The sequence below is a fragment of the Cyanistes caeruleus genome, chromosome 1 (genome assembly GCF_971803275.1).
Source record: "Cyanistes caeruleus chromosome 1, bCyaCae1.hap1.1, whole genome shotgun sequence".
In the NCBI taxonomy this organism is placed as follows: Eukaryota; Metazoa; Chordata; class Aves; order Passeriformes; family Paridae; genus Cyanistes; species Cyanistes caeruleus.
This window is the reverse complement of record NC_141701.1, coordinates 75,779,555-75,806,241: the sequence shown is the minus strand read 5'-3', so window position 1 is coordinate 75,806,241 and position 26,687 is coordinate 75,779,555. Positions and strand designations below refer to the sequence as shown.

The following is a 26,687-nucleotide window of genomic DNA, read 5'->3' as shown; positions in this document are numbered from 1 at the left end:
ATTTAAAGATAACCTAGAAGTGAATTCTCACAGTTTCTCAAGAAGATTGCCTGTTGTATGCTGGTAATTTGCCATGCAGGAGATAAACTGGGGTTTTTGAGATAGCATTTTGTTGTTCATGGCTTATGTACTGCCTTTCTCATGAATTTGTTAGAGAGCATTAAGGCATCTGTAGATTTAGTAAATGTAACTTTGAGCTTGTGAAACTGTAACACAGAATGCTTGGCTCTGTGTAGAGTTCATTGGATAAGTGTTTATGAATATACAAGGAGCTTTTAAGCACCAATGCTTAAATTATTTCTATCTCCCTTCCAAATGTAGTTACAGAGGGCTCCTGTGTCTGTAAACTGAGCTCTGCCACTCTGATGATACTCCAGACAAAGCCACAGTGGTTTGACAGGAATTTTTTTACTCCATTCATAAGGTACCATGGAAGCCGTCATGAATGCAAAGCAAACCGCCAATGGCTCCTCAAGAATTCATTTGCAGCTTGGAGTCCAGTGCAACAGCAACTTTGAGGAACAGGTATATTTGATTTGCTGTTGACTTTCATACTAGTTGCTTCATGATATTTGGATGGTTTTTAACAACGCAATGTCTTAGTTTCATGCGTTTCTGTTCTGTAAATGACATATCAGTGGAATGATTACCAGTACTGAAATCTAACTCCAGGCTGTGTCCAGCAGAGCACAGGACAATGCAAGTGGATGCTACCATACTGCAAAGCATAGTTGTCCCTTTGAAAACTCTACCAGTGCTTTAAAAAGAACTGAAGATTTCTTGTGGATGGAATTTGAAAATAAGTAATTATCTGTCATATCTGCAAGTCTGTAAATTATGCACCAAGGAACACGAACATTTCCTAATGATTGAAAAATATGAACTTTGAGCAGGTTTTGTGAAAGGAAATGAAGATGCTCTTTAAAACATTTCATCTTTCTTGTTTGCCTTAAATAAAAAAATAATTTTAATAAGCCTCACAGCTTTTAAAAAACCCTAGTGAGTTATCAGTTTCTTGACATACCTCTTGTATAAGAGGAGATAAAGTAGTGTTCAGGGATGAATTGACTACTTTAAAGAGGACACCAAAAAATATTTACAAACCAATAATGTTTGGATTTTTGTGTATTAAAATTAGAAAAGAGTTTTTGGTTCTTTACACATTCAGAAATTTGTCAGGTAGTACTAACATTCCCCCTAGATTTAAGCAGAGATATTTATAAAGCTCCATAGAGTGCAACCACAGTCTGTATAAAAGGTGATGCATACATTAAAAGCAGTCACATGGAAAAAAATAAAAAGGAAACACTAGGAAACAGGCCTCTGAGAAGCGTAACACCTTTCAAAGATCACCTGCAGATAACAGGAAAAAAGCAATCATTAGCATAATTTCCTCCTGCTGTGGCCAGTCAGCTATCCTGCAGGCTTGTAGAAACCATGAACATCCTTCTGCTTAATGAGTTCTCTCCTGATAGAACAAAGCTATGCTTTCTCCTGGAGCCTCCTCATGTACAAACTTTATCTGAATTTCATCCTGACATGTCAACATTTGCTCCCTTACTTTAGAAGCAGTGGGCTCTGAACAACAGAAGACCTCTCAGCTGGCCAAAAATGCGTAAAAGCCTCATAAAATGATTTTCAGCAGAAAGTGGGCTGGATTCCACCTCAGAACTTAACACCAGACCAAGCAAACTCTACTGAACTAGATCCATGCTTGCAAGTCTGTCTGAATGCCAGAACTTGAGATGAGTCATGGGCAGAGAGCAGAAATGGCACCAAGCTCAGCAGAAGAAGGAGAGTTAAGGTGAATGAAAGGGACTTGGACAGTGATGGAATAGTGACCCACAAGGCTTTCTTCAGTGTCCATTGCTCCTTCCTAGCCTGAAACCTTGCTTTGTCTTATACATAAAGCTGGAAAAAGAACAGCCAAACTTCTGAAAGCAAAAATTATGTTGAATGATTTATCCAAATATGCTGTTTTTTAGGCCTGATCAGCACAGTTCTTGAGGAAAGAGTACTTCTCCCCTGTTACAACCTGCCACCAGAAGGTGAAAGTAACTCAAGTTCTTTTTAATAGATCCCTTGGGGCAGATTAGTGTGACACAACACTGAGTGCTCAGTGTTTATAAATATATATATATATATATATTCATTTTAGAACAGTTTGGTTGCAATGACAAGCAGGTATGTAGCCCATTTGGTTGTTATTATCTATAGTAATATAGCATATAGAAGCCCAGACACCACACAGGAACCCAAGTAAGAAAGAGAGCTCTACCCTCAGGCACAAACATACATACATACAAAAATTCCTCTGTGTAGGTGCACTGACACACTTGGATTTGTTTATCTAATACAACTTGTCAAAATAAATATTAGCTTGAGTCTGGTTCAGGTGAAGAAATTCAGTGTCAGCTGTATTTTTCCTGTCCAGAAGACTCCTTAAATAATTTTTTTTCATGTCTCTAATAAAGAAGGCAATTAAATCCAGAAAAAGCACAAATAATTTTAGTACAATATATTTTGTGCAATATGTCCCTGATCTACTGGACAAGGACATCTATCATCTAGGCACAGACTGGCTCCATCTGGGTTGTGTCACTTGTCAGACTTCGCTGTCTCTTGTCCCAGGCAGATTCAACTTGTATTCATGAACTTCAGAATGAGTTTCTACACTTTGAAATGGAAGCTCTTCAGTACATGGGCTGACATCAGCAGTACATTTCAAGCTACATCCAGTGCACACTAGGGTGGGACATTTCTTCCCACTAAACACATCTGGGCTATCACTCACTCCCAGCCATTAAGGTAATTATCCACATCCCACCGATGACAACTTAGCATTTGTCCATGAAACAAGAGAGGCCTGTTCAATATTTTTCCTCAGATCAACAGTTTATCACCTTTGTAGAATATTAATTTGGGTATTACATATTTAACAAACCCCCCATTTACTCCAATGGAGAAAAGTGTACTTAATTTTGTTTATCAATTAGAACACTTTTTAAAAAATGCAAACACAGTTTCGTTAAGTAGCAGCCCCTAATGACCTATCCATAATTTCAGTCATTCATAAGGATAAATTAGTTTTTCTGTCCTCTTCCCAAATTCTCATGCTTTCTGTGACAGTTTCTAACCTGTCACTCAAGCAAAGCCCCAGGCACCCCATGCCTCACACACTGCAAGGTGTATTCTTCACATGACAGGACAGCCCTAAACTCACCATTTAGGTCACGCTAGCATTCAGCTCTGCTCTGTCACCCTGTCATTGGAAACTGTAGGGGTCAGTCTCTTCCCAAGCACCTCCAAGATGGGTTAAATGCTGTAGTTAGGGAGCTGTGTGTCAGCATTTGCCTGCTTCCCCAACTGATATGAATTCAACTCATACCACAGCAGTCTCAAGAGCTGAGACACATTGTGCTCTACAAAACCCATCAGAGGCCAGCAGCTGTCCCCTCATGTGCACTGAAAACACAATCACACACTGCACTGTTCTGAACAGGCTTCATTCTTTTGCTACATCTCTCTGCTCTGCTTTTACCTTCTCATCAGCACACCCTGTTCATCTTGCCCCAGGCATGGACAAATGTAGTAGCTCCACTAGAAGGAAAAAGGAAAGTTATCTGTGATCAGGTTTCTTGGAGAGAGAAGAAGATGTACTCTCCTTTGCCAGGCCCATTGTCTTGTGCAGCCCTTCAGCCGCAGCAGCAGCAGCAGTGAGGAGCTGTGATGGCTGCAGTGCTGCATCCCTTTACTGCTGCACTCTGGGAACCCAACCAGCCCTCCCCTCTGGAGAGGGGCTGCATGCAAAGCCCAGTCCTCCAGGGGTTGCTGCATCTGACTGAGCCACTGCCACCAGCCACAGACAGGCATGCTCTGCAAGGAGGACATACTGAGCTCCCTGGCAGTGGACAGATTGCTTTCTTACCCCATTAGGGACTTTGAGGATGCCCAAATATTCCCTCACCCCCTCCATACACAGGCCAGCCAGCTGACAATGTGAATCAACTGGTTGAAGAAATCACATATGAAGGCCAAAGGCTCTTCAGCTGAGTTGGTAAGTGGCCAAGGTAGCGCGGTAAAAACGAAGTTATTGGTGGAAAGGGACAGAGGCAAACAGGAACTTAGGTTTTCACCCTGGCTCCAGTGAGAACTTTTCACTCACTTTGCTCCTCTGTGCCTGGATTTCCCCCAACCTTTGTGTGGTTAGATCAGACTTAAGATTCTTAGATCTTTTTATTTTCATATACGGCTTCCTCTTTCTGCACACATAGCATATCACAAGGAGCCTCTGCTCTTCAGCAGGGCTTTTTAAAGACCTTTAAAAGCCTACCTAAAAGGAACATTATGTAATATGACAGTATCCTAACTCAAGACCTTCAGGATAATACTAAACTTGTACTAAATATGAATCCAGAATTTTATGCTGGCTTGAATACAACTAATTCAATAAATAAAGATACAGTGTAGAAAAATATATGCAGATTCAGTAAACACAGGTAATCAGTAATACAGATTTACAGTTTCAAGGGAAAAATTTACAGTAACACATGTATCTATTGAAGCTCTGGTTCTAATACATACATTCAACTGCCATCACTTCGATTGAGAGGGAATTTAAAAAGAAAGTATAAAACCAGTGATTGAGATTTTGGGGATTAATTTAGAAAGGAGAAAACCCCAAATATTTTTATAGAGCCTTTCTTTATAAAAAGTAAGGCATATTTCTGAAAAAATGATCATCCAGATCTTACAAAGAAACTTTAGACCCTGCAGCATTTTAGCTTTGGCTAGCTTGGGCCTCTCTGCTTACATGAAGTCTTTCTTCAGACTGAGCTTCCATTTGCTCTTTCTGATTTTTTTTTCCTTTTGTCCTGTTCAATTCAAATTCTCAAGTGGTTTCACAATGATGGAACAGTTCTACTCAGCCAAAGTGGAAGACAGCCAAAATACCCAGATGAAGAGATTTTCAGATGAGCTGGGGGAAATTCATTATGCTGAAGGTACATCATTATTTTCAGTAGCATTTGGTAAAGTGGAACAGGCAGTAGGTGATTATTATTAGCACTTTGGCTCCTCTATGCAACCTTTCTTCCTCTGCTTTGGTTTCTCTGAAGTCACACTTGCTCTGGGCTATCAATCTTGGACTAATGTTGTACCTACTGTTCCAGCATCAGCAATGATGGAGAAGTTTCCTCACCAAAGTTAAAGCCAGAGATGCTGCTGTTATAAAAAAGCAATCAGTAATGCTATTTAATTCAGAACACTGAGAATGCTACAGCACACACAGCAAAAGTATGCCATGATTACATGTTTTTTCCATTCATATTTAAAAAAAAAAAAATATACTCTCTTGGGCTGAAGGGGACCTTAAAGATCACCTAGTTCCAGTTCCACTGCCATGGACAGGGACACTTTTCACTAGGTTGCTCAGAACCCCATCCATCCTGGCCTTGAACATTCCCAAGGATGGGGCATCTGTGGCTTTACTGGGAAATCCATTGATGCTTACAGTCAAACCTTTCCTTGGTCTCATCTGCAAGTTAGATAAGCCAGCCTTGATGGTATCTGGAAAAAGAAATACAGAAACACACCTCCAGGACCCTGAGCCCAGAGCCAGACCCTGATTATGAGAAAAGAACAAAAGCATGTCGAGAAAATTTCCCTGTGTGCATACTGCAGATCCACCAGCTGGCTACTGTTTTGAAGGAAGCTAAAAGATTGAAAAGCTTAAATGGTGGTGTGTACCAAAAAGGGAAAAAGTGAATTTCAGTAGTGACAGGCAAGCCTTACTTAACCCAGAAAAGCCTCCTATGAGGCTTAGAAAAAAACATGTAAATGTCAGAGACAGCATCAGTTGACCTTGCTGCAATGAACTTGGATCTTAATAACATTTACCAAGCAACAATTGCAAAAAATCCAACCACCCATATACCAGCTGCTTTGGGATAGTGAAATACTTGTGCTACATCAACTATTGTATGCTTTTTAGGTTGTTTGAACTGACCTACATTAAATCTCTCGAAGTCAACATAATTAGACATAGACTGTAATTGCTGTTCTGGTACTGAAAGTCTATTCTTTTTTCTTGCACAGTGGTCAGAGACCGATTCATCCTGATGGAAGTCACATTTCAGTAGAGACAAACTAGCAGGCAGTAATTGATGACAATAAGAGATGTGCTGTAGCCTTCCTTCCCTGCCGCCATAAACTGTTCCAAACAGAGTTGAACTCCAGGTAGTGTAGAGAAGAGTTTTGCTACAGATGACAGGAGAATGACAGGAGAATGACAGGAGCATAAAGGAGCTCCCTTCAGTAATGTTATTTCTGAATCAAAGCTCAAGCTTTGCAGTCTGCAAGCAGCTCAGGTTACCTGATGACTAAGGGGTTCCCCATGAAACCTGGACTGGATTCCCAGTGTACATACCCACATTTGTTTATCCCTGCAATCTGAAAAAGCAACTAACCTTGATAAACCACAATATCTTACACATGCCACAGATATGTTGTCTGAAAAGAAGAATTCTAGCATTATTGGCAGTGACAAAAACCATAGAGCAGCAAAGAGAAGCAGCACCAGGTGAGGTGGTCCATAATGTAAAGGAAGGCATATGTGTGCCAAGCAGCTGCATAATAAAGGGGCTAGAATTTAATGTAGATTTAAACTTTCTCAAATCACAGCAGGGTTGTCTCAGTTAAGACATAGAATAAATTCCCCATAATCAAGAAAAGGGAAGGATAAATTTTATTTTTTTCCCAGGTGATGCTTCTGGATGGCAGCAGTGTCTGCTCTCTCCATTGTAAGAATGAAGCAATAAATAATGATGCAAAGACCTGTAACAAGACATCTCCCCTCTCCCCTGCATTCCCAATTTCTGTTGAATTTCAGAAGTAGGCAAAATGACAATCAATTTGTCCAGTAGATGTTTTCTCCTCTAGAGCTGGACACAAATGAATTTGGATGTATAAGAAAGCCCTATTTAAATTGTGCACAGTTTGTTCTTTAAAATAAAAATTGAATTCTGCTGTTGTGCGATGCCCTCTTCACATTAGGTTAATTAAGCCAGTACCATTAGTTGCACAGGGATGAGATATTTTGTGCCCTGAATAAGCAGAGCTGGAAGATTTGGGCCTCATATCTTCTTGGGATGATCAGTTAGAGATGAAAAATCACAAAGGCAGTGAGCGCTTGTCTGCTATGACAGAGCTTAGCTTGACAGCTGGCCAGCCTAATGCTGAACGTGCTAATGACAATAAAAGCAGGGTAATAATCAGAGCACAGCAAGGACATGCCTGTTAACAGTGCTGAAAGCAAGCAGAGGAAACCTTCCCACGTTACAATACATACTTTTCTTCCCTAGAGAGCTTTCAGGATACCTATTATGGAAATGTTTACTTCAGTAAGGCTGAGGGGGAAATGGTGCAGTGATGCTGCTGCTGGTGATAGCCTTGAGGTTTCACAAGGGAAGCCAGCAGTTATCTCTACAGAGGGACACAAGCCAAAAGGATTTCCTACCTTCTCTGTGATGGGTCTCATAAGAAAACTTAAACCAGAAAAGAATACCCAGTATAATTCAGAAACTGACCTGCTCTAGCAAGGGAATACCTTCTCCTATTACAGTCAGAGTGAATTGCATGTGGTTAATAATTAGGAGACACCTTTTGGTCAGATGCAATAATCCATGGGAGTTAAAAGGATTGCTGTAAAGACACAAGACATTCCTCCTAATGCTTCAGGTAAAAAGCTATCACATTTACCATGGCTGCTTACCAGGATTTCATTTTTAATTTTGGTAGAAATACGTTATCTACTTTAAGGAATAAAAATCTTGTTGAAATAAAGCCTGGAAATCCTTTCATCAGTATCCATCTCTTGAGTAAGTCACCAAATGAGCTCAGAGGAATATTTGTATGGAAACTCAAGATGTGCTCCAGCCCTTCACACAGCCCCCGGAGCAAATCCTAGCTTGGTTCCTCCACATACAGGTGGAACCCTGCCCCAAGAACTGGATGAGAAGGAGGAGCAGCATGGCCTTCTAGAAAAGGGGCAAGGACAGGGAATCTGCCTGAGTGTTGAGGGCTGGCTCTACTCAGCTGGCACAGCACTGGCTAGGAGAGGATGTGGTTTGAAAACTGGACACTGTGAAAAGAGTTGTGCTAGCTCTGGATTTTGCTGCCTTTGGCTGTGTGGACTCTGACATAAAAGGTTTGTTGTTTTTCTGACAAAAAATTACACAGACTGAGACAGAGACATTACAGAACTATTTCATGTTTCACCCAAAGTCAGTGGACTTCAGGCTCTTACTAAACCATTTGCCAAGGTATAGGAAGATTTCCATGTGAAGAGATCACTGGATTCATAGCCTCTAGAGCCCAAAGAAATCATTTTTACAAGCCAGATGGATATCCTGTAAAGCTTAGACTGCAAAATGCAGGATGTGTGTGGTGACCTTGAACAAAATGTTCTCTATTTTATCAGCAAGGAACTGAGCTTGGGTCTTCTACAGAAAAAAATAAATCCCATTAAGACCATGCAACAATAATGGTAATGGACGGGAGTCTTCATTAGCACGTGAGAGAAACAACAGGTAACAGCTATGGAATGGAAGTCTCTCTCCCCAAAAATAAACCAATATCGTTTTCATAATGGCAGAAGATACCCCAGCTACCAGTGAGCTACATTTCTCCTTTTCTGAACAGAGCATTTGCACTTAGCCATATGTTAACTCAGAAGATGACAGCTCATAGAAAAATTGCATGAGGTAGTTAAAAAGACACAGTAACAGGGAACTGCCTGCTGGATTGTTATGAAGAATTGCTGTGAGAAAATGTTCATCCTGCCAGGCATTTCCAGAAGCATCAACATTCAGCTGCTCTCCCATTGTAAAATCATTTAGGAATGCCAGCTGCCACCTTTGCTAAGTGGTGTTGGAACAGATTCAGCCATGGCAGGGGTCATGTACAGAAAGCATGTTCCTTCTCACAGGTACGACACCAAATGCTGTGCTTTGCATGTATGGCAAAGAAGAGTAGGAATGCAGGTGGAAAGGAAGAACAAGAACAGAAGCATTCCTGGTTTGCTCTCACACAGGAAATGCTCAGATAATCTGCCTAAGTTTCCAGGCAAACCCCGAAGATGTGGTTCCTTACCAGCATCGGTGCGGCAGTCAGGCTTGCTCTGCTCACTACTGGAACATGCACTCAGAGTTAGTTTTCCTGTGTGGGATTTGTAGGCAATACGTCTCAGCTCAACAGGAATTCACACTGCGTTTGGAGAAGGAGAAACCCTGAGGGCTTTCCTCTTTGCTGCAGAAGTTAAGATGCCCTTAGCTGCTGGGATGGATGCGGGTCCTTTCCCGCAGATGGAGCCCTTGCCCCAGCGAGCAGCCGCTCCTTGGCTGAGCGCAGGGAATTGGGGAATTCCGGGCTGCAGCACAGGCGGGCTTCAGCTGCTCCTGCTCTCGGGTTTATCAGACCGGGATTTTATTCTCACTCCGAGACATTTGTATGAAATAAACTGCTTTTATTAGTCAGTTTCAGGAGAAGCCAGGATGGTGGGGAACTGCAGGGAGGGCAGCTCAGTACCAGCCTAACAGGGGATCAGGATCACAGGGGGAATTGAAAAGAAGTATGAATGCAGAGTTGTCATGTAACTCTGTTTTTTGGGGCTTTTTGTTTCCTTGTTTGTTTCTTGCTTTTTTCCCCCAGGAAAAAAAAAACAAAAAACAACAAAACTCTATTCTGCAGGAACTTGTAAAATTTGATGGTTTGATCCCTTTTCCTATTGTTGCCTGTCATTAGCCCCTAACCATCCTGCAAGGTTCATTTATGGATAACTCTGTACTTGACCAGGTGAGAGGAGTGGGGTGTGTATGCTATTCATGCAAGAGGGAAAACCAAGTGGTTGAGCCCAGCAAGCCATGATTCCTGGAAAAAGCCAACACAAATTTGCAAATTAATTTTTCCCTAAAACACTCCAGGTTTCAAATTTTGTTTTATCCTCAACTAGGAAAAAACAACTTTTAAAAGTGCTCAGAGTAGAGCTATACATCCAAGTGAATCCCACTAAACCCAGTACAAGTGATTCATGCTGATGAACTCCAAATGTTTTATTTGGAAGCTGATATAATTTCATTGAATTGTTTTTAAGTGGTTTTGTTCAAAGAGTGAACGGAGACATTTTTTGGAGGGAAGCTGGTCAGGCTGGTCAGGAGACAGGTCAGACTTTGAAGAAAGGGAACATAATACAGGTTTTATCCAAGCCAAAATGAAAACTTCAGCATTTAAAAGAAGTTTTAAAATAATTTTGAAAATATTCTGGTTCTGTGTCAGTAAAACTGATCTAATTTCACAATTCATGGGGAATTAAATAGTTTCATCCGAAAAAAAAAATTTCAAGAACAAACCCAGTAATATTTTTGATCCTGGAACACCACATTTCTTGGCTGCCAGTGCAGCAGAGAACTAGATTATAGTACTGAGACAGATGTTATCAATAACAGTATAGGCCAAGAAGTAACTACGTCTCAGTACGAGAGAGTCCTCAGTATTCTGAATCTCATCAGGCTATGAAGGAACACAAGAACATTCCAGAGAAATCCAGAGCAGTGACATTAGGTAATGTCACCACTCAGAGAACATGGTGAAGTTAAATGCATGTACTGAATGCGCTGCTTTCACACTGGGTGAGCAATGAAGTACGAGCCCCCACAACTGTAAAACTTTGTATGATGCTTCAAAAATGTTTAATTATTTATGCTGCAGAACCACAAACTTCATCAATTTGAAACTGAGCCTCCCAGGTTCTCACCCAAAACTTGTCTTGAGTGAATCTGACAAAACACAGGTACTCCCTTCCTTGAAAAGGTGAAGAATTCCAGTGAACCACTGTATGCCCTCTGCAGCAGAAGAAAGTTGTTCGGACTGCAAGGACCTGCTCAAGGACCAATGTCTCCAGACAGGGTCTTTGGAAGAGTCTTCCTTGCCCTCAGAGGCACTGCTTTTCTCAGCAAGACAAAGGCAGCAGAATGTCCTCAGACCAACTTCGCAAGACAAAAGAAATATGAAGAGTCAAAATTTCCGTGAGTGCTTAGGCACCATGCAACCAGAATACTTCTTATATCTATTATATTTGTTATTTGGTATAATTCAGTATTTTAAATATAATGTATCTTTTCATAGTTGATATTATTTTTCCTTGTGATTTATGAGAATTGACTCTTATATGTACCATAGCTTTTAACCTAACACTGTTGTGACAATGTGTGGCTTTATTCAGGGTAATACCTATTACTTTAGTGAAATATAAATTTAATCACATTGTTCATTAAGAGAATTTAATCTTATTAGAAAGGATGAAGAAGGAAAGATGGGAAATTTGCTCTGCAAATTAACACCTTCTTCCTACAAAATAAACTAGGATAATCTTTCTGCATGGTATGAAGATAGAAAAGGCATTCCTACCTCTTACATTAATAGGCAGTGTTGGTTAGCAACGAGAGCTGACACTGCTTTCAATGAGTATCCCAAACACTGCAAGCCAGCAGAAACATGTATCATTTTCACATGAATCCTTCTACTTGGGTAATGATCCAGGATGACTCTTCTGCAGTAAAACATTCATGCACAAAAGTAAATAAAGTTCATGCTGTCATCAGCTGCCAGATTTTTCCACACATACCAGCCTTTACTTGCAAAGGATCTAGCAACTGTTTTAGCTACCAGAAAAAAAAAACCAACACTTGGGGGATAACATTTGGGGGATAGCTTTCAGAATTTAATAGTCTGAAATCATGGAAAGCAAGGCTCTAGCTCCTCTTTTACATTTGCAGTTAATGCTTTGCTTTATAGTAAAATCTTCCTAGTTAGGCCTTTTGACTCAAAAATTAAAAAAAAAAAAAAAAAAGATAAGAAGGAAGATTTCTGAGGGACCTTCAGGGCATCTCCTAGATGGAGAGGAAATTTTAAATCAAAATGAAGCAGGTAGGGTACAAAAGCCACCACAGAAGCAGGGAAAATGAGGTAGAAAAAAACCCAACAAAGCAAAGATACCTAGGGAACAAGCAGCAGACAGAAAAAATAAACTATTTAATAGCAAATTACATAGTATTGAAAATCAGGCAGCAGTGTAAATTGTCATTACCTTGTAGAACATCATGCAAGAATAGAAACCCAAGATAACACTTGCAACCCCTTAAAAGTAAGCTCATGTCTGAGTGTGCTGCAAACAGATGTTATGAAGCTGCTGGAACCTGTGCTGCAGTCCCAACTTCAAGAACTCATCTGGGCTTCAGGTTTTCATCTCTCCCTCCCTCCCTGTGATCTCCACTCACCTGGGACACGCAGAAGAGCAAAGGAGGGGACACAAAGCCCTCATGCAGTTTGCCGTGTGGATGTCCCCAGCTATGGGCTGAGGTGGGGCTGTCCCACAGCAGGCTCTGGGACAAGCCCTGCAGGTGTTGCACCACCCATCCCTCACAGCACTGCGGCAGGGCACACCGAGCTGCACACCATCCCCTGAGCAGGGCTGTAACCATCATGTGCAGCTGGCTCCTCCAGCATGAGGGGCTGCTTCTTCAGCAGCTAAAGGGCAGAATCAACTGCTCATCCTCACTGCTATTTTAGGGATTAGGATGTTCTCAGTGAGTTCTAGACTGTGACTCTACATCCCTGCTCCTTCAGCTGGGGATGAAACCAGTGCCACGGCTTGAGATGACTTCACCTCTCAAATCCCAGAGACCTTCAGCAAAGCCCAGACAGTAAGAGTGTTGGAATCCAAAATAAAAGCCTCTCTGAGCTCCTCAGAGAGAGAAAAGATTAAAATATATTGCACCATAGATATAGAGTAAAAGTCTAGGTTTTAGTTTTTAGTAGGTAAAAACATAGGTTAAGTGCCCTAAGAGTCTGTGTTAGCTAGTGAAAAGCCTTATTACCCAGTTTAAAGTTCAGTGGTAATACCCTTCACAGATTCAGCTTAGCTCTAGACATGATGAAAATACAGTTTGCATTCTTGGATAAGAACAGATAGAATTATTCACGTAAACAGATAATACCCTATACATAAGGTTTAGGTAAAAGGAACACTGCTTTTGCATGTTAGAATTAAGTTCAGATTGGTGTAGAAAGTATTGTTTTAGAAGTGTGTTTTCAGCTGATTGGATGATTTATGAATTAAATCCCCTGTACTGAGAATAGGAGAGAAACATCTGAAGAAGAAGAACAGCAGCTCCATCATCATCACCAACTGCTTTTGCAGCCCAGGACAACAGAACTCCATGCTGAGAAGCTGCTGCCCTGAACTTCAGGACTTTATACCAGAGAGCTGCTGCTCAGAACTCAGGACTTTATGCCAAAGCTTTAGTAAGGACTGTAACTTCCTAAACTGTTTGCCTTTGAGACTGAAGCTTTTATACAATAAAAACCTTTCTAGCAACCATGAACCACTCGTGTCTCCTTAAGACCTGGAAAATCCCTCGAATCCCCATCAAAGCAATGACATAAGAGCTAAGATGTCTCAAATTTTTTCTTTTTTGCTTTTACTTTTAAACATCAGAAACATTTTGGTTTTGAAAAGGAAGACCAAACTGTCCTTTCTTCAAGAATAAATATTTGCACAAAAATTATGGCAGGCAGCAATAGCAAATGATCATATCCTCACATGACAGTAATTTCCATGCTTGCCTGCATAATCATTTGTGGTTTATTTTTTGTGTGTTTGTGGCCCAGCCTGTCTGACCTTAACCGCAAACTTTTTCCCGGTAAGTTTTGGAAGCATCTTTGCCCAAGGAAGGACAATTAAAGGCATTTGAGATGCCTGATGGCATCTGCCAGGGCTCCCTCTGCCAATGTAAAAGGACACAAATCTTCCTTGGGGACTCTCATCCCAACCAGCCTTCCGTGGATGTCTCAGATACCCACGTACATCTCTCATGGAATCCAGTACCTCTGTTTTGTCAGCTAAATTGAGCCTTTGGTGAAACACTTTTCCCAAAACTCTGGCCTTCATTAATGTAAATAAGAAATGAATGTAAACCTGCAAACGTGTCACGAATTCTAAAATGTGTAGATGGCTTCATGGTGACAAGTCTCCCTGCAAACAGCTGCTCTGCACTGATATGATTTTCCCCAATGTGAGTCTACAGTTGCATTAATCTGTAAGGATATTACTGGCAGAACACCTCATTAAAATAAGAAAGGCAGGCTGAGACTATGCAACAAGAAGTAGCTATTCATGACCCTAGAGAAGAATCAGAATATAGTTAAATATTAGTGGCATTTTTTCTACATTTTCTTCATGCACTAAATGAGCAAATTAAGCAAAGTTCTCAAACACACGAAATATAGCCACCCTGTAAGCAAATTCTGTGGAGAAAATTAAGTGAAGCCTGGGAGAGTTTCAAATAAATGTCTCAGTACTCCAAGGTCAGCACAGTAATTCTGTATGCACTTTTTTTCATTTTCTTGGTATATCATGTGTGACCTCAGTCCTTGTTCAACGCAAGGACTTCATCCTCTCATACTGCCAGAGCTTCCTATTTTTCTCTATGTTTCCCTAAAAAAATTATCAAAGAAAGAGTTAAGTTCTCCAACGCTCTTGGTCTTGATTCAGTTGTGCATTTACATGGGCACATTTGGGGTATTTGTCTGAAAACCTGAGTGTACCTTGACATTCAGCCATAAGGAGAATGGACTAATTTTTTCCAACCTTGGCAAGACGAGCACACTTAAATCAAAACAACTTAGTCTTATTATGAAAGCTGAGACCCTTGCAAATTTATATTCCTCGCTGTGTTTGGGTATTTGTGTGGGCCCAGGGCCAGAAGCAGGCAAAGGATTTGAAGGAGCAGAGAAGGGACTCTGTGTTGCTGATTTGGAGATAATTTCTGCCTCCTCCAGAGGAGTCTGGGAAACATATGAGCTGGCACTTGGTGACAGTATAGTTTCTGTCATGTATATTCATTGGTTATGTCCTGCCTTCTAGGCATCTGAGGAAGATTTAATTCTGATCATCCAGCAAACATCACAGTTTGACCTGAGTGGGCAACTGACCTGATAGAGCTGCTTGTGCTGACACATGGCAGGCCTTGCTAAAAGTTAATAAAGGAAAGCAGAGATGCTTAAACTTCTTCGACTGAGAAGAGGCTCTGGACAAATTCTGGTCTTGATTACAAAGATGCAGTCTTACAAAAATCAAGAGGTTTCTTGATTTCCAGAATTTTAGCTGTAGATGAGAGAAGTGAGAGAGACCTGGAAAATCTATGTCTCTGTGACTAGCATCCCAAATTTCAGGAGGTGGAAGGAGCATAAAATACTCTCCTTCCCCTGCTCTCTCTTCAAAATGTAGACATGCTGTCATTGCAGCCTGCAGCAAAATGGCTGAAATATGCAGAGTACCAAGCCCTCAGCAAGATTTCAAGAGCTTACTTCCATGAGAGTCAACAGACGAGAATCTTAGCTCCTGAGCGGACTGGGTTTTCCAGTCTGAAGGATTTCAGAAAAGATGGTGATGAAAACATTTGATTTGGAGAACCTTGAGCAACTCTGAATAAGGGCATTGCAAACAACAAATGAGTATGTGCTCTGTGTCACGGATCTGCTGAGACAGATACCAAAACACGAAAACAGCTGCTGACAAAAAGGCCCATGTAGCTGAACAGTCTGGCTGACTGTAGCCAAAACCAGACGCCTAGAGAAGCACAAGAATAGAGCAAGCCTATTTTCCCAGCATAGCCTGCCAGGCTCCAAGACTTGGTGCCTCAGGCATTTCCTGAGCCAGAGGTTTTCTGTTGTATTTAACAGCTGCACACACACTTTTGCTCCACAAACTCGTCCAGTCTCTTCTTAAATGATGTGAACATTTAGCATCTACAACACCCCATGGCAGGGGTCTAAGGCTTTAACAAATGGCAAACAAAGAACTACTCTAATTTGCTATGGATCTCTTACCTACTGGTTTCACACGATGCCCCAGATTTCTTCTTTTCCCCACTATTATTCATGGTAAACATTCAGTCCCTTCATCCCTTCAGCCATCCATGATTACATGACCTTTGTCATGTGTGTCACCTCTCGCCATTATAAACTCTTTTCCAGACAAAGCATCCTAGCCCACACTGTGATGACACAGACACAGAAACCGTTCTTAAAACTCTTTGGGTGCCCCCAGCTCCACAGCCTGACAACTCCTCATTGTATTTATTAACTCTTTGGATTTCTTGTAGAAAAGCTGTGATGGTTCTTCCCTACAGCCTCATTTATCCATGTGCTCACTTCATGTAATCTTTATAACTTCAATTTACCCTTCAGCTTCACAGTACCACATTTGACTCCCACAGGAGAAAACATCTTATAAGCAAAAGATTACACATTACCACTTGCAGTTCAGCTTTCAGCCCCAAATTCCTTTGCTCTCTTTATGGTGAATTTTGATGCAATTATCCCTTGTTTTTTCTTACTTTTTGGCAGGGAAAGGGGCTGCTTTGTCATGCTTTCAAATCTAACCTGCCAGAGATTTATGAACTCCAAAGTTCAGACTGCAAGGCCATCTTGTGTCTTCATCAAAATTTGCTTTCCAAAAACATAGACCAATGTTAAGAAATCAGACACCCTTCTGATCTGAAGATAAGCCAGTCTCAGTTCTTTTGGATGAGGTTTCCCCTACAAAGGGTAAATACCAAGCAACTCTAGAAGGCCATTACTTAAAAAAACCCAAACCAACAGAAAAACACCCTCCCCTCATTTTGCAGAAATAAATTTAAGAGCTTGGAGTCTCTCTTAACATGTCTCTGTGTTGCATTTTCAACAACTTCCCCTTAGCTTATCAGGATGTGGTCACCTCAGCCTTGTCACAGGTCCCTTTGCTGTTCTGAGCTGTTCCTGCTCTGTGTAAACTCTTTGGAGAAAAATCTGTCTGGGAGGGATGCCAAGAAAACTTCTGCAGAATGCACATTTCTAGGAGGAGCTCCTGACCCCTTTCTCCTGTTTCTGTCCTGGGTTTATGACAGGGCTCCAACAGTCCCTGCAGGATGGATACCCCACCAAGCAGACTTTCCTCTTGTAACTCCAGCATTTAAGGAATGGCACTGGAGTGCCAAACACCTGACAGGAGGCCCGGCATGCCTCAGGGCACTCCAGAGTCCAGCCTGGATCCACAGGAAAGGATGGCATTTCTTTTCCCTTTTCACTGACATCATGACAGTGGAATGTTTCACTGGATGTTGACAGTGGAATTGCTGCTTTAAGACTGCAGGTACCCCTGCACACATAAACATGCAAACGCTGTGAATGCCCCAGCAGCAAGAACATACTGCCACTAAACATTTGCCAGGTTTTCCATTGCACACCAGGCTGTTTCAAGCAGATATATTTCTGGGATATTCTTCTCCATTCTGAAAAATCAAGTGACCCTTCATGGTTCTGGGATTACTGCCAAATGCCAGGCGCTTGCTTGAACAGTCCTTTCCTCTTGGTTCTCTGGAAAATGCAGCAGGTCCCACCATGGTGGCACCACTGCTCTCCCGCCCGTGTGAAGGGAGAGCTATTTGTGGTGAGCAAACCTCAAGGAAAGGAAAAGGGAGAGGCAACCACATTTCAGAGGGAACAGCAGCAGGGATTCAGGTTTCAGCATTGAGAGAATCTGTCAGCCCAGCTGGGGAGGTGGCAGCAGCAGAGATGACACTCTTGGCCAGTTCCCACCAAGAGGTGGCCCTTGGGATGGTTTCCCAGCTCAGCAGCTGCTCAGAGAGAGAGGGAGGACAGGACGTTGTTGGAGATTAAAAACACCAGAAATTCAGAGTCACTTGGGGCACATATACAGAAAGTCTGGGTAATTTCTCTGTTGTTCAGGTATAGGAATACAGTGGCAGAGAGAAAAAATCCCCTGTGGTGCTGGCCCAGCAGTGTCACCGAGGTATGACATGACCATATACATCATGAGAGATGTATACCTGATTTTCTACTACACTACTTTAACAAAGAGGATTTCAATGGCTTGATTATGCAGACCTCTTTCCCCCACCTTATTCACCTTGTAGTTCCACACGTCCCCTTAAGAAAAAGCATCAGAAAGCATCATATTTACGGACATTTGTGCATGGACTTCCCACCTGCATTGAGAAACATCAGCAAGATTTGGCCACTAAGTAACTTTTAGTCAGTCCCCTCAGTTACTCTCCTGGATTGCCTGCCAAGTAAATGGCCTTATTCATCCTATTAATACTGAGACATCCATCATTTGAATTATCCAGAACTGTGGAGGTGGAATACCTCAGACTGTCACAGGAACTTATACAACTCTGAGGGCAGAAGGAAAAAAAGGAAAGGACAGCATGGAGGAAAGGTCATGACTCTACTACCTTGCCCAAAGCAGGTGTAGTTAGAGTTTGGTCCTGTCATTGATGCCAAATGAAACAGAAGATGCTTCATGCAGTTAAGGAATAAATCACTACAAAAGTACCAACACTGCTATGGGTGGGTATTTTTAGACCCACAGCAGGTACCACCCATGAAAATGCAGGCTCAGCCAACTGTTATGTCACATCATGTTAGTCCATTGCATTTCCATGCTGAAATGCAGGTAGTCACTCTGCAGTGTATCGTCACAAAAGACCCATCAACAATTGTAATACCACATGAGATACATAACCATAAAGCAATCAAATAGAATGTAATTTAAGTCCAGATGTAAACCCTGTTCTTGAAAGGATCTTCACAGCATACAACAGACCAGGAACAGACAACCAGGGCAAAATTGGGGTGTCAGAAAAATAGAATCTGTTCTAAACATTTAGAAATATTTTTGCAGCTGTCCTGATAAAGGCTTGGGATATATCCTTTATAGGACAAGTGATTAAGATGTGAAAAAAATTGATAAAGCTTGAATTAAATTAAATTACAAACTATACATTAGCTACACTTATTTTTCATAGCTAGAATTTCAATTTTTCCAAAGCTCTGATGTGTCTGCTGAGGCAATTGTGTGAATGGAGTATATTGAAAAAGCAACAAAGCATCTCAAGAATGGCCATTTACTTGTTTTAAAAAAGCATGTTTTAAAACCCATCAAAGATAGACAATGAAACATGAAACTGTTAAAAACATTCATTCCTTTTGGCACAGATCCCTCTCTGCATTCTTTTTCCACTTTGCAAGATGACTTTTTCCATTTCTACTGTTTGTGTGAGCTTGAGGCTACAGCATGCAATGTTTCTTTAAAAAACAAAGGAAAACTAATCTATTCTAACCCAAAGAACACAGTAGCTTTAGTGCTAGAAGGAATGGCTAAGATTTCTGTTCTGCATTATAAGTACCAGAGTAATTTATAAAAGCTTGGGGGGTTATTTGTTTTAAAAGGTCCCCTCCTTCTGGTTCCTTTGGTTCTTCCTCTGATGCCTGTTTAGTAACTTCTATATTGGCTTATTCTGAGATATCTGTGGCCAACTGGATTATTGAACACATAGTATTTTTAAAATTTGCATTAGCAGAGCCTACTTGGAAAAGATTTCTACTGACTAGTTTAAATATCACTTGTGCCTCTGTGATCATCCAGAGGACAAGGGAAAAAATGACCTGATGTTTCTATCCGGTTTTTACAGAAGACAAAGATGGAGGAAAAACCTGCTCTGAATCTGTGCAGCAGGGTGCATGAAAATAAACATCCCTCAGCTTTTACAGAGAAAATGGATTTAATCTGTTTAATAGCATGCAGTAACACTGTTCAGTCAAATGTATTTTTGTTAGGCTAAGTTTGAATTCTGATGTCTACTGCCTGGAAGTAATTTTAATATGTGATTATTATGCCCTTTAACAGTCCTCAAAAATGGCATGAGTCTGGGTTCACACTGGTGGCTGCACCTCAGCAAAGCTGAGCGGCTGGTGTTGCTGACATGCAGCTCCAAAGAAGAACAGACCTTATAAACCTGCCTTCCTTGCTCTTCTCACACAAAGATACAAGGACAGAAAAAAGACACCGAGGCTAACAATCTCTCAGACCTTCACATACCGGTAAACCTATATACTTCTGCTGGTAAAGACTTTCTGGCCTCACTAGATATCTATATATCTGTATATCTATATATCTATATCTATATATATAGATATGTGTAAATACTGGATGCAGTAGATGCAAAATTACTACTTTATTTTTGGTTTCAAACTTGACACATCCTCACTGAAACAGCTAAACAGCTTGTAGAGCCTGTGCCAAGGGAGTGTACTGTATTTAAATGAAGTTCAATCAATTTTCTTCATGTTTCTCTTCCTACCCTAAACTTCATTCTTTACTTCCTTTGGCCCAACTCTCCCTGCTCAACCAGTCATACAAACCCATCTCTCTTAACCCCAGTCCCAGTTTCTTTGCCGAAAATCATTCAGTCTCTTGTCATCTCAGTCCCAGTCCCCCTTGCCCAGGAAATCTCCTTGTCCTTCTTGTCCCAGCTCTCAAAACCCCATCTTTCAACCCTGCCTTGACTTTCCAGGCAGCTTCCATATAATTCAGGTCATTTCCTCCTTCACACTGCCAGAGTGATAAATGCCTCTTAGCTTTGCCAAATCTCAGCCTTGCCAGACTACAAGCTCCAAGAGATCTGAGCATGTTCCTTTTCTCCCTGGTTACAGAATTTCAGATGTTCAAAGACATGTAATGCAGCTAAATTTAGGTGAAACTTACTGGGAGATCAGGAAGACACATCCTTGTCCCAAAGCTGACCTCCTGGCAAGGCTCACACTTTCACTCTGAAGGCCTTAGAGGAGATGAAGAGCAATGGACCATTTTCAAAGGAAAGGTCACCTGGAGTTTAACATGAACAAAATGACATTTCCTCCAGCTTTATTTACAGAACCAGATGAACCATTTCAACTAACATTTTCAAAGCCCAGCATGGGAAGTTTCAGTATGCATAGCTAAACTGACAAAATTACAAAAAAAACTGAGGGTAGGTTACTTTCCTGGGGAATGCTGGGGGAAGAAGAGCCATGCACCAACCCTGTCAGAGAACTTTTCCCCTCTAAACTAACACTGGCAGCTGAGGGGCAGCCTGCCTGCAGTCCAAATAATCACTGTGTTTCTTTTTAATAAGAGTTTGGACCTGCTTCAAGCCTAGCGCTAAAATTAGATATTTTACTAGCTTTTTAATTTTTCAGATCAAAGTTTAGAAGTTTAGAGAAACCGCATAAGCCACTGCTGAAGGTTTCTGTCTGGACCATGGTTCTGAGTTCAAGACATCCAACAGAAGCTGTTCTGCATTCTGTAGGAAGCCAGACAAGCACAGCTCAAGGAGGCAAAAGTGTTGCACTTCTCACCAGTTTCATGCTGCTAATAGGAAAAATGCAGTTCTACTTTTTACAAAAGCCAAGGGAAGGATGAATACCTAGACACAGAGTTTTGGCTGTAATCACAGCACACGGTAGTTTAGATGTGCCTTTCTAAGAGACCCCTCTCTAGAGGACACAAATGATTCCAAAGACATAAACAGCATGCCAGCCTGACTGATGTGATTCATTGCTGCCTTTCTTTGATGAGATCACCATATGCTGTTGCAGAGCAGAGGAAGCCTCAGCGCTTGAGCCTGAATTTTATGGTTCAAGAATCACCTATATTTTCACTCAGGAAATTTATAGTCTTTGCTAACCCTAAACTAAGAAGACACATCAGTCACACATTGCAATCCTTCCAGAAAACTCAACTCCACATGCACTATTTCAGTTTTTTCCAGTGCAGCTTTTTCCACTATTTTCTGGTTCTGTCATTTTGGAAGTAGACATAGGAAAAAAGGTTAAAAGTCAAATCAGGCAAGCTGCACCAATAAGTTAAGTTCAAATTTTCTTGAAATAAGTAGCAGTCTCAGAGCACCAACTCAGATCATGTAAGACTATGTACTTAAAAACATTTGGCTTAGAAAAATTACCTTTATTAACTTTCCAACAGTGCCCCCCAGAGAAGGGTTTCTAGAGCATTCAAAAGATAACACTGCTCCAGCAAGTGCTCTACCCTTTCAGTCGTTCCATTTTACTTTTCTCATCAAATATGTTAACATGCCTTTAAACCAATGCAGAGGCCCTCCTGAAATTTTTATACAACTTTTTTTAATGTGTTTTATTTTCTTTTACTTACACTTTCCGTTTCTGATTATGTTTCAGGGTCAAAAAAACCACATGAGGAAAATCAAATTTTAAAGAGAGAGATAGGCGAGGTCATAATCCATAATAATTTTTTCCCTCTTTTAATAGTCATTCACCTTCCTGATGGGTTGATATGCTCAATCACCCACCTAATTTTTTGAGTTTTACAAGAATTTAAACTTTACTTTTTCACTAGCAGTTGATCAGTTAGTGCAAATGACGCTGCATGCTCATCAGTTACCAGTATATTGCTTTATTTCTTGGTAGCAAATTAAGACTTTATAGTGAGATTTGTACAGTACAGGCCAATTTAAACATTAGAAACTTTTAAAACCATGTAGCACTATTCACTCAATTTAACATAGCCAGAAAAGTAGCTTTTTTTTTTCATAAACAATTAAATGTTACTAGTGAGGCCTTATATTTCATGAGTGCAAATGGCTCAAAATCCCACCATTCTCAGGGCTCAACATTTAAATTCTTTTGAGGCCATTTTTAGATAAAGGATAAACAGAGAGTATAGCTGGCTCGGATAAAATATATTGTATTACTTGCTGGAGAAAAATCTCTAATTTTAGAAATATGGAAAGGAAAACCAAAATGAAATTACCCATCCAAGGGATGGTATCATTTCATGTTAGTCACTGACCTGTAACAGTAGCAATGACAAGTTCATTTTCCCTGGCCCTCTTAACTTCAGTATAGCTTAATTTATAATTCAGAACTGATGCCATCCTGTATATTAAAAAATCCAAAACTGAAGGAACATACATAAGTTACAGGAATTTTTGCAGCAGTACAACAAGTTCCCTCTCCAGGGACATAAACCATATTGCCCTTTCCCCCCCCCTTTTTTTCCTGCAATTTGAGAGAGCATTGTTATAAGTATTTCCTCAGCAGTTACGTGTTTTTCTTGAGCATATTGATTTTCACTTGATACCACTGATTTTATTAGTGTTGTCTGGAGATGATGGAACTACTGCTTATGAAAAACAGACACAGTGCTTCCCTTCTTATGAGACACTTACAGGATTTGAGCTGAACATATGAATTCACCTGTCAGTCAGGCACAGGGGGCCTGCCTGAAAATATCATCACCCCTCACGTATCTGGCTTTCAGATCTGAGCATTACACGTGAAAATGCAGAGGAACAGCTGCCAAAAAATTATTAAGAAAGTAACCATGAATCAACCACACACTCTGGGGAAGGAGCCAATGAGATGGGGGACTTCCAAAACACCCCTGCTCATGCAAGAGCAAGAGTGACCTTGAGAGTACCAGGAGCTCCCAGTGTCACGGGGCAACTGTGCTGTTTAATTCTTTGTTGAACGCAGCTGAATCTCCAGCCTAAGGGAAGACACACAGCCAAAGTCTCAAAAAATTTAAATCTAATGTGAATAACACTCCAATCCCCTCTGTCCCTGGGGGTATTACCTAACATGAGGCTAATGTCTTTGAAATCTTGAGATCAGCCATCTATCCTTTGAACTGGAAGGCCACAGAAAAGGGTCAGGTTTCCAAGTGTATTAAGGCACATACTAACTTTACCTCAAATGCAAGCCTGGTTTGCTCAGGGAGCATTCACTGCAGTGGTGCCACAGCTGCTGAAGAGCTACAGCAAAGGGACAAAGCCAGACTTTCTGGTTTCAGCCACGCCACACAGCAATTGGGACTGCCCTGTGCAAGCTGCTCCACAATGCCTTAGAGCCTCTCTGCTGTCCTACAGTACTATCTCAGCTTGTTGCAGAATTACAGCAGCCTCTCAGGCTGGCTTGCTGGCTTTTCCTTTTGCCAGGCCACCAAGATCTCATTTGTTCTCCTTCACTCAGGTGAATACATCCCTGCTTATCAGAGACAGAAGTCCCTATCTACTACCAGAGGGTGGTACTACACATGCAGGAGAGGACAAATTTAGAAATGAAGGCAAGTAGTGATGATGCACAAGTAACCTGGAGGTTGGCTTCCCAAGAGAATCCATGCATGGGCACAACATCCAGATTCACTCCACAGAGGTGCTCAGCGATAGCCAGAAGGTCTTACTCTGCCTCAAATGAGTATGTTTAAGAATATTACCCAGTATTTCCTGAGGGATTACAATGGATGACTACCAAAAAGATACTTCTTGGAGACAAGAGGATGATTTATCAGCCATATTGGAAAGACTTGGGGAACACAGACACAATATTGCATAGTCAGCTTTGTGAGCACAGCTAGAATTCAGATATATTTGACACAGCTTAGTAGCATCTCCAAAGGAGGGATTATGTGCTATTTCCTTTGGAGGCAGCTACTGTAGCCTGGGACAAGATCATGGCTCTTATGGAAATGACACCCCACCGGGGATGTTGAGCACTCATTGCTTTTGCATTAAGGCAGCCTCTCCACAGAGACCCACGGCACCTTAAAAAGTGATCATACAAAAAGCAAACAAAATAGTCCTTAAGAAACACCCCCTCACCTATAAGGTACAAGAAAAACAGACTCCCGTGAGCGACAGAAAAGAGAGCATTACTGAATATGGGAGCGTGTGTTTATACATCAGTGTTTTTAATACTGCATTGCAATGACAGGTGTGGGGTGTCCCTTCAGAAGAAAGCAGGGTTGGTGTGCTCTATAATACAGCGCTTGCAATGTCGTTTAACAAATCGCAGAGCATCCACAGAGACTTCGCAGTCCTGCACGTTCAACATCTGCAGGTCAAAGCAGTTGGCAGCCACGATCTGCAGGCCCTGCCCAGTGATGCTCTCGCAGGATTTCAGGCTCAGGCGCTTTAGGTTGAAGCAGTTGAGGGCTAGAAACTCCAGGCCGGTGTCTGAGACCAGCGGGCACTTGCCGATGTCCAGCGATTTGAGTTTTGTGCAATTTTTGGCGAGGTACTCCACGCCGTGGTCCGTGATGCCCTCGCAGCCCCGCGCGTTGAGGTAGCGCAGCTTGCTGCAGTATTTGGCTATGTATCGGATGCCCACGTCCGTGATGCGGCCGCAGTGAGCGATGCTCAGGTATCGGAGACGCGACTCCAGCTTGGCGATCTCCCGCATGCCGAAGTCGCTGACGAAGCGGCAGTCGCTGACGCTCAGTTCCTTGATGGATGTGCAGTAAATCATCAGGTAGCGCAGCCCCTCGTCGGTGATGCGGACGCAGCGGCGCAGGTACAGGTGGGTCAGCTGAGTGCAGTGGGCGGCAATGGTGTGCAGTCCTTCGTCCTCCAGGACGAAGCAGTCTGTCATGTCCAGGTAGCGGATGGAGATTTGCTTCCCGTGCAAGGGAGACAGCTTGATGGAGGCTTCGCGAGTCAGACTGATGCACGTTACTTTGGAGCAGCCTAAGTGGAAAAACACAGAGAGTTTAAGCAAGCAGTAAAAACAAATCACACGGCAGGACCAGAAAGGCAGGTGTGGAACGGTGTGCTGGACGTGATGAAGGTATCCTCATGTTGCAAGAGTGGAATCACCCTGCCTGACTCCTCTGATTTGTTGTGCTGAGTCCCTCCACCAGAGGAAACAATAAACTCCACTGGAGTCAGTGAAGTTGCTTTGAGATTGTGAGCCCTGGAAAGCAATGGACTGATTTTGTCCATATCCCAAATGTAAAATGGTGGTCCTGGGTCTATCAGGGGACAGCCTATGATCTGTTACTGCAATATGAACCCAGTGACAGTCAGAGAAAAGGATACTACGTGACAACCAATGCAGTTTTTTGATCAGTCTCATTGCTGACTGGCTGAATTTACAAACCAACATCAGAGGCTCTTTTACCATCCAAACTCATTATAGAAAACACAACCCCCGCTCCCTTTCCCCCCTGCTTCTGCCCCAAGCATTTGGAGAACAGATGTGAATCCAGCCCCAAGCCTGCATTGGGAAGGATGAAAAAGCATGGCACAACTGTGTGCTTGCAGAAGGGTGGAGATTCGGATAAACTAAGGAGAATGGGGAGAATTAGTAGGAGCCAACAGACTACTAAGGGCATGCGAGGACACAGAGAGACAAAGGAAAGGATTGTGTCCAATGAGAAAGTCTGGCCATGAATGGAGGTAACTAGACTAGAAGAGAAACACCAGACCTTGCAAGGAAAGACACAGAACTAGATTAAAGGGAAAAACACACACGGACTTTCCCGTTTTTTAACCTCCACTCATTGCATAGTGAAGAGTGAAAGCTTTTTTTGGAAAGTGTGGTTTCTGCTGCACTGCAAACTGGCAGTCTTAGGCTTCTTAAGGAAATTCTTAAGCTGTGCCAAGTTCAGCTGGGCACTTTGCATTAGCATAGCTAGAAACAGCTGCAAGAAAAAAGGGAGAGTCTACCCATTAGTAATTAAGGTTCAACAGTTTTAGCCATAAATGGCTACTCAGAGTTCTGCAGGTTATGCCTGAAGAGGTGCCTCCAGGTAGAAATAAAAAGACCTTTTCTGTATTGCTGGAACACTGGCCAAGCAATATGAAGTGATTAATAAAAAGTGACGACCTAGAGCTCCATGTATCAGAAACCCTGCAGAAATACTGTAGTGTGGAATTAATGAGCATGGTGATGTATGGAGACTGCCTCAAAAACTTACAGGACCCAAAGCTATA

At 41.8% G+C, this 26,687-nt stretch overlaps 1 protein-coding gene across 4 annotated transcripts in view; it reads right to left on the bottom strand.

The window, feature by feature from the left end:
- Positions 1-22,353: 22,353 nt before the first annotated feature.
- FBXL7 (F-box and leucine rich repeat protein 7) overlaps positions 22,354-26,687 on the bottom strand; it is a 177,392-nt gene continuing 173,058 nt past the window's right edge. For all 4 annotated transcript variants that reach the window (XM_023922128.2, XM_086898219.1, XM_086898198.1 and 1 more), the window contains one exon: positions 22,354-25,439. In XM_023922128.2, coding sequence (XP_023777896.1) covers positions 24,703-25,439 — 737 coding nt within the window. In that variant the 3' untranslated portion in view covers positions 22,354-24,702. The remainder of the gene's footprint in view (positions 25,440-26,687) is intronic.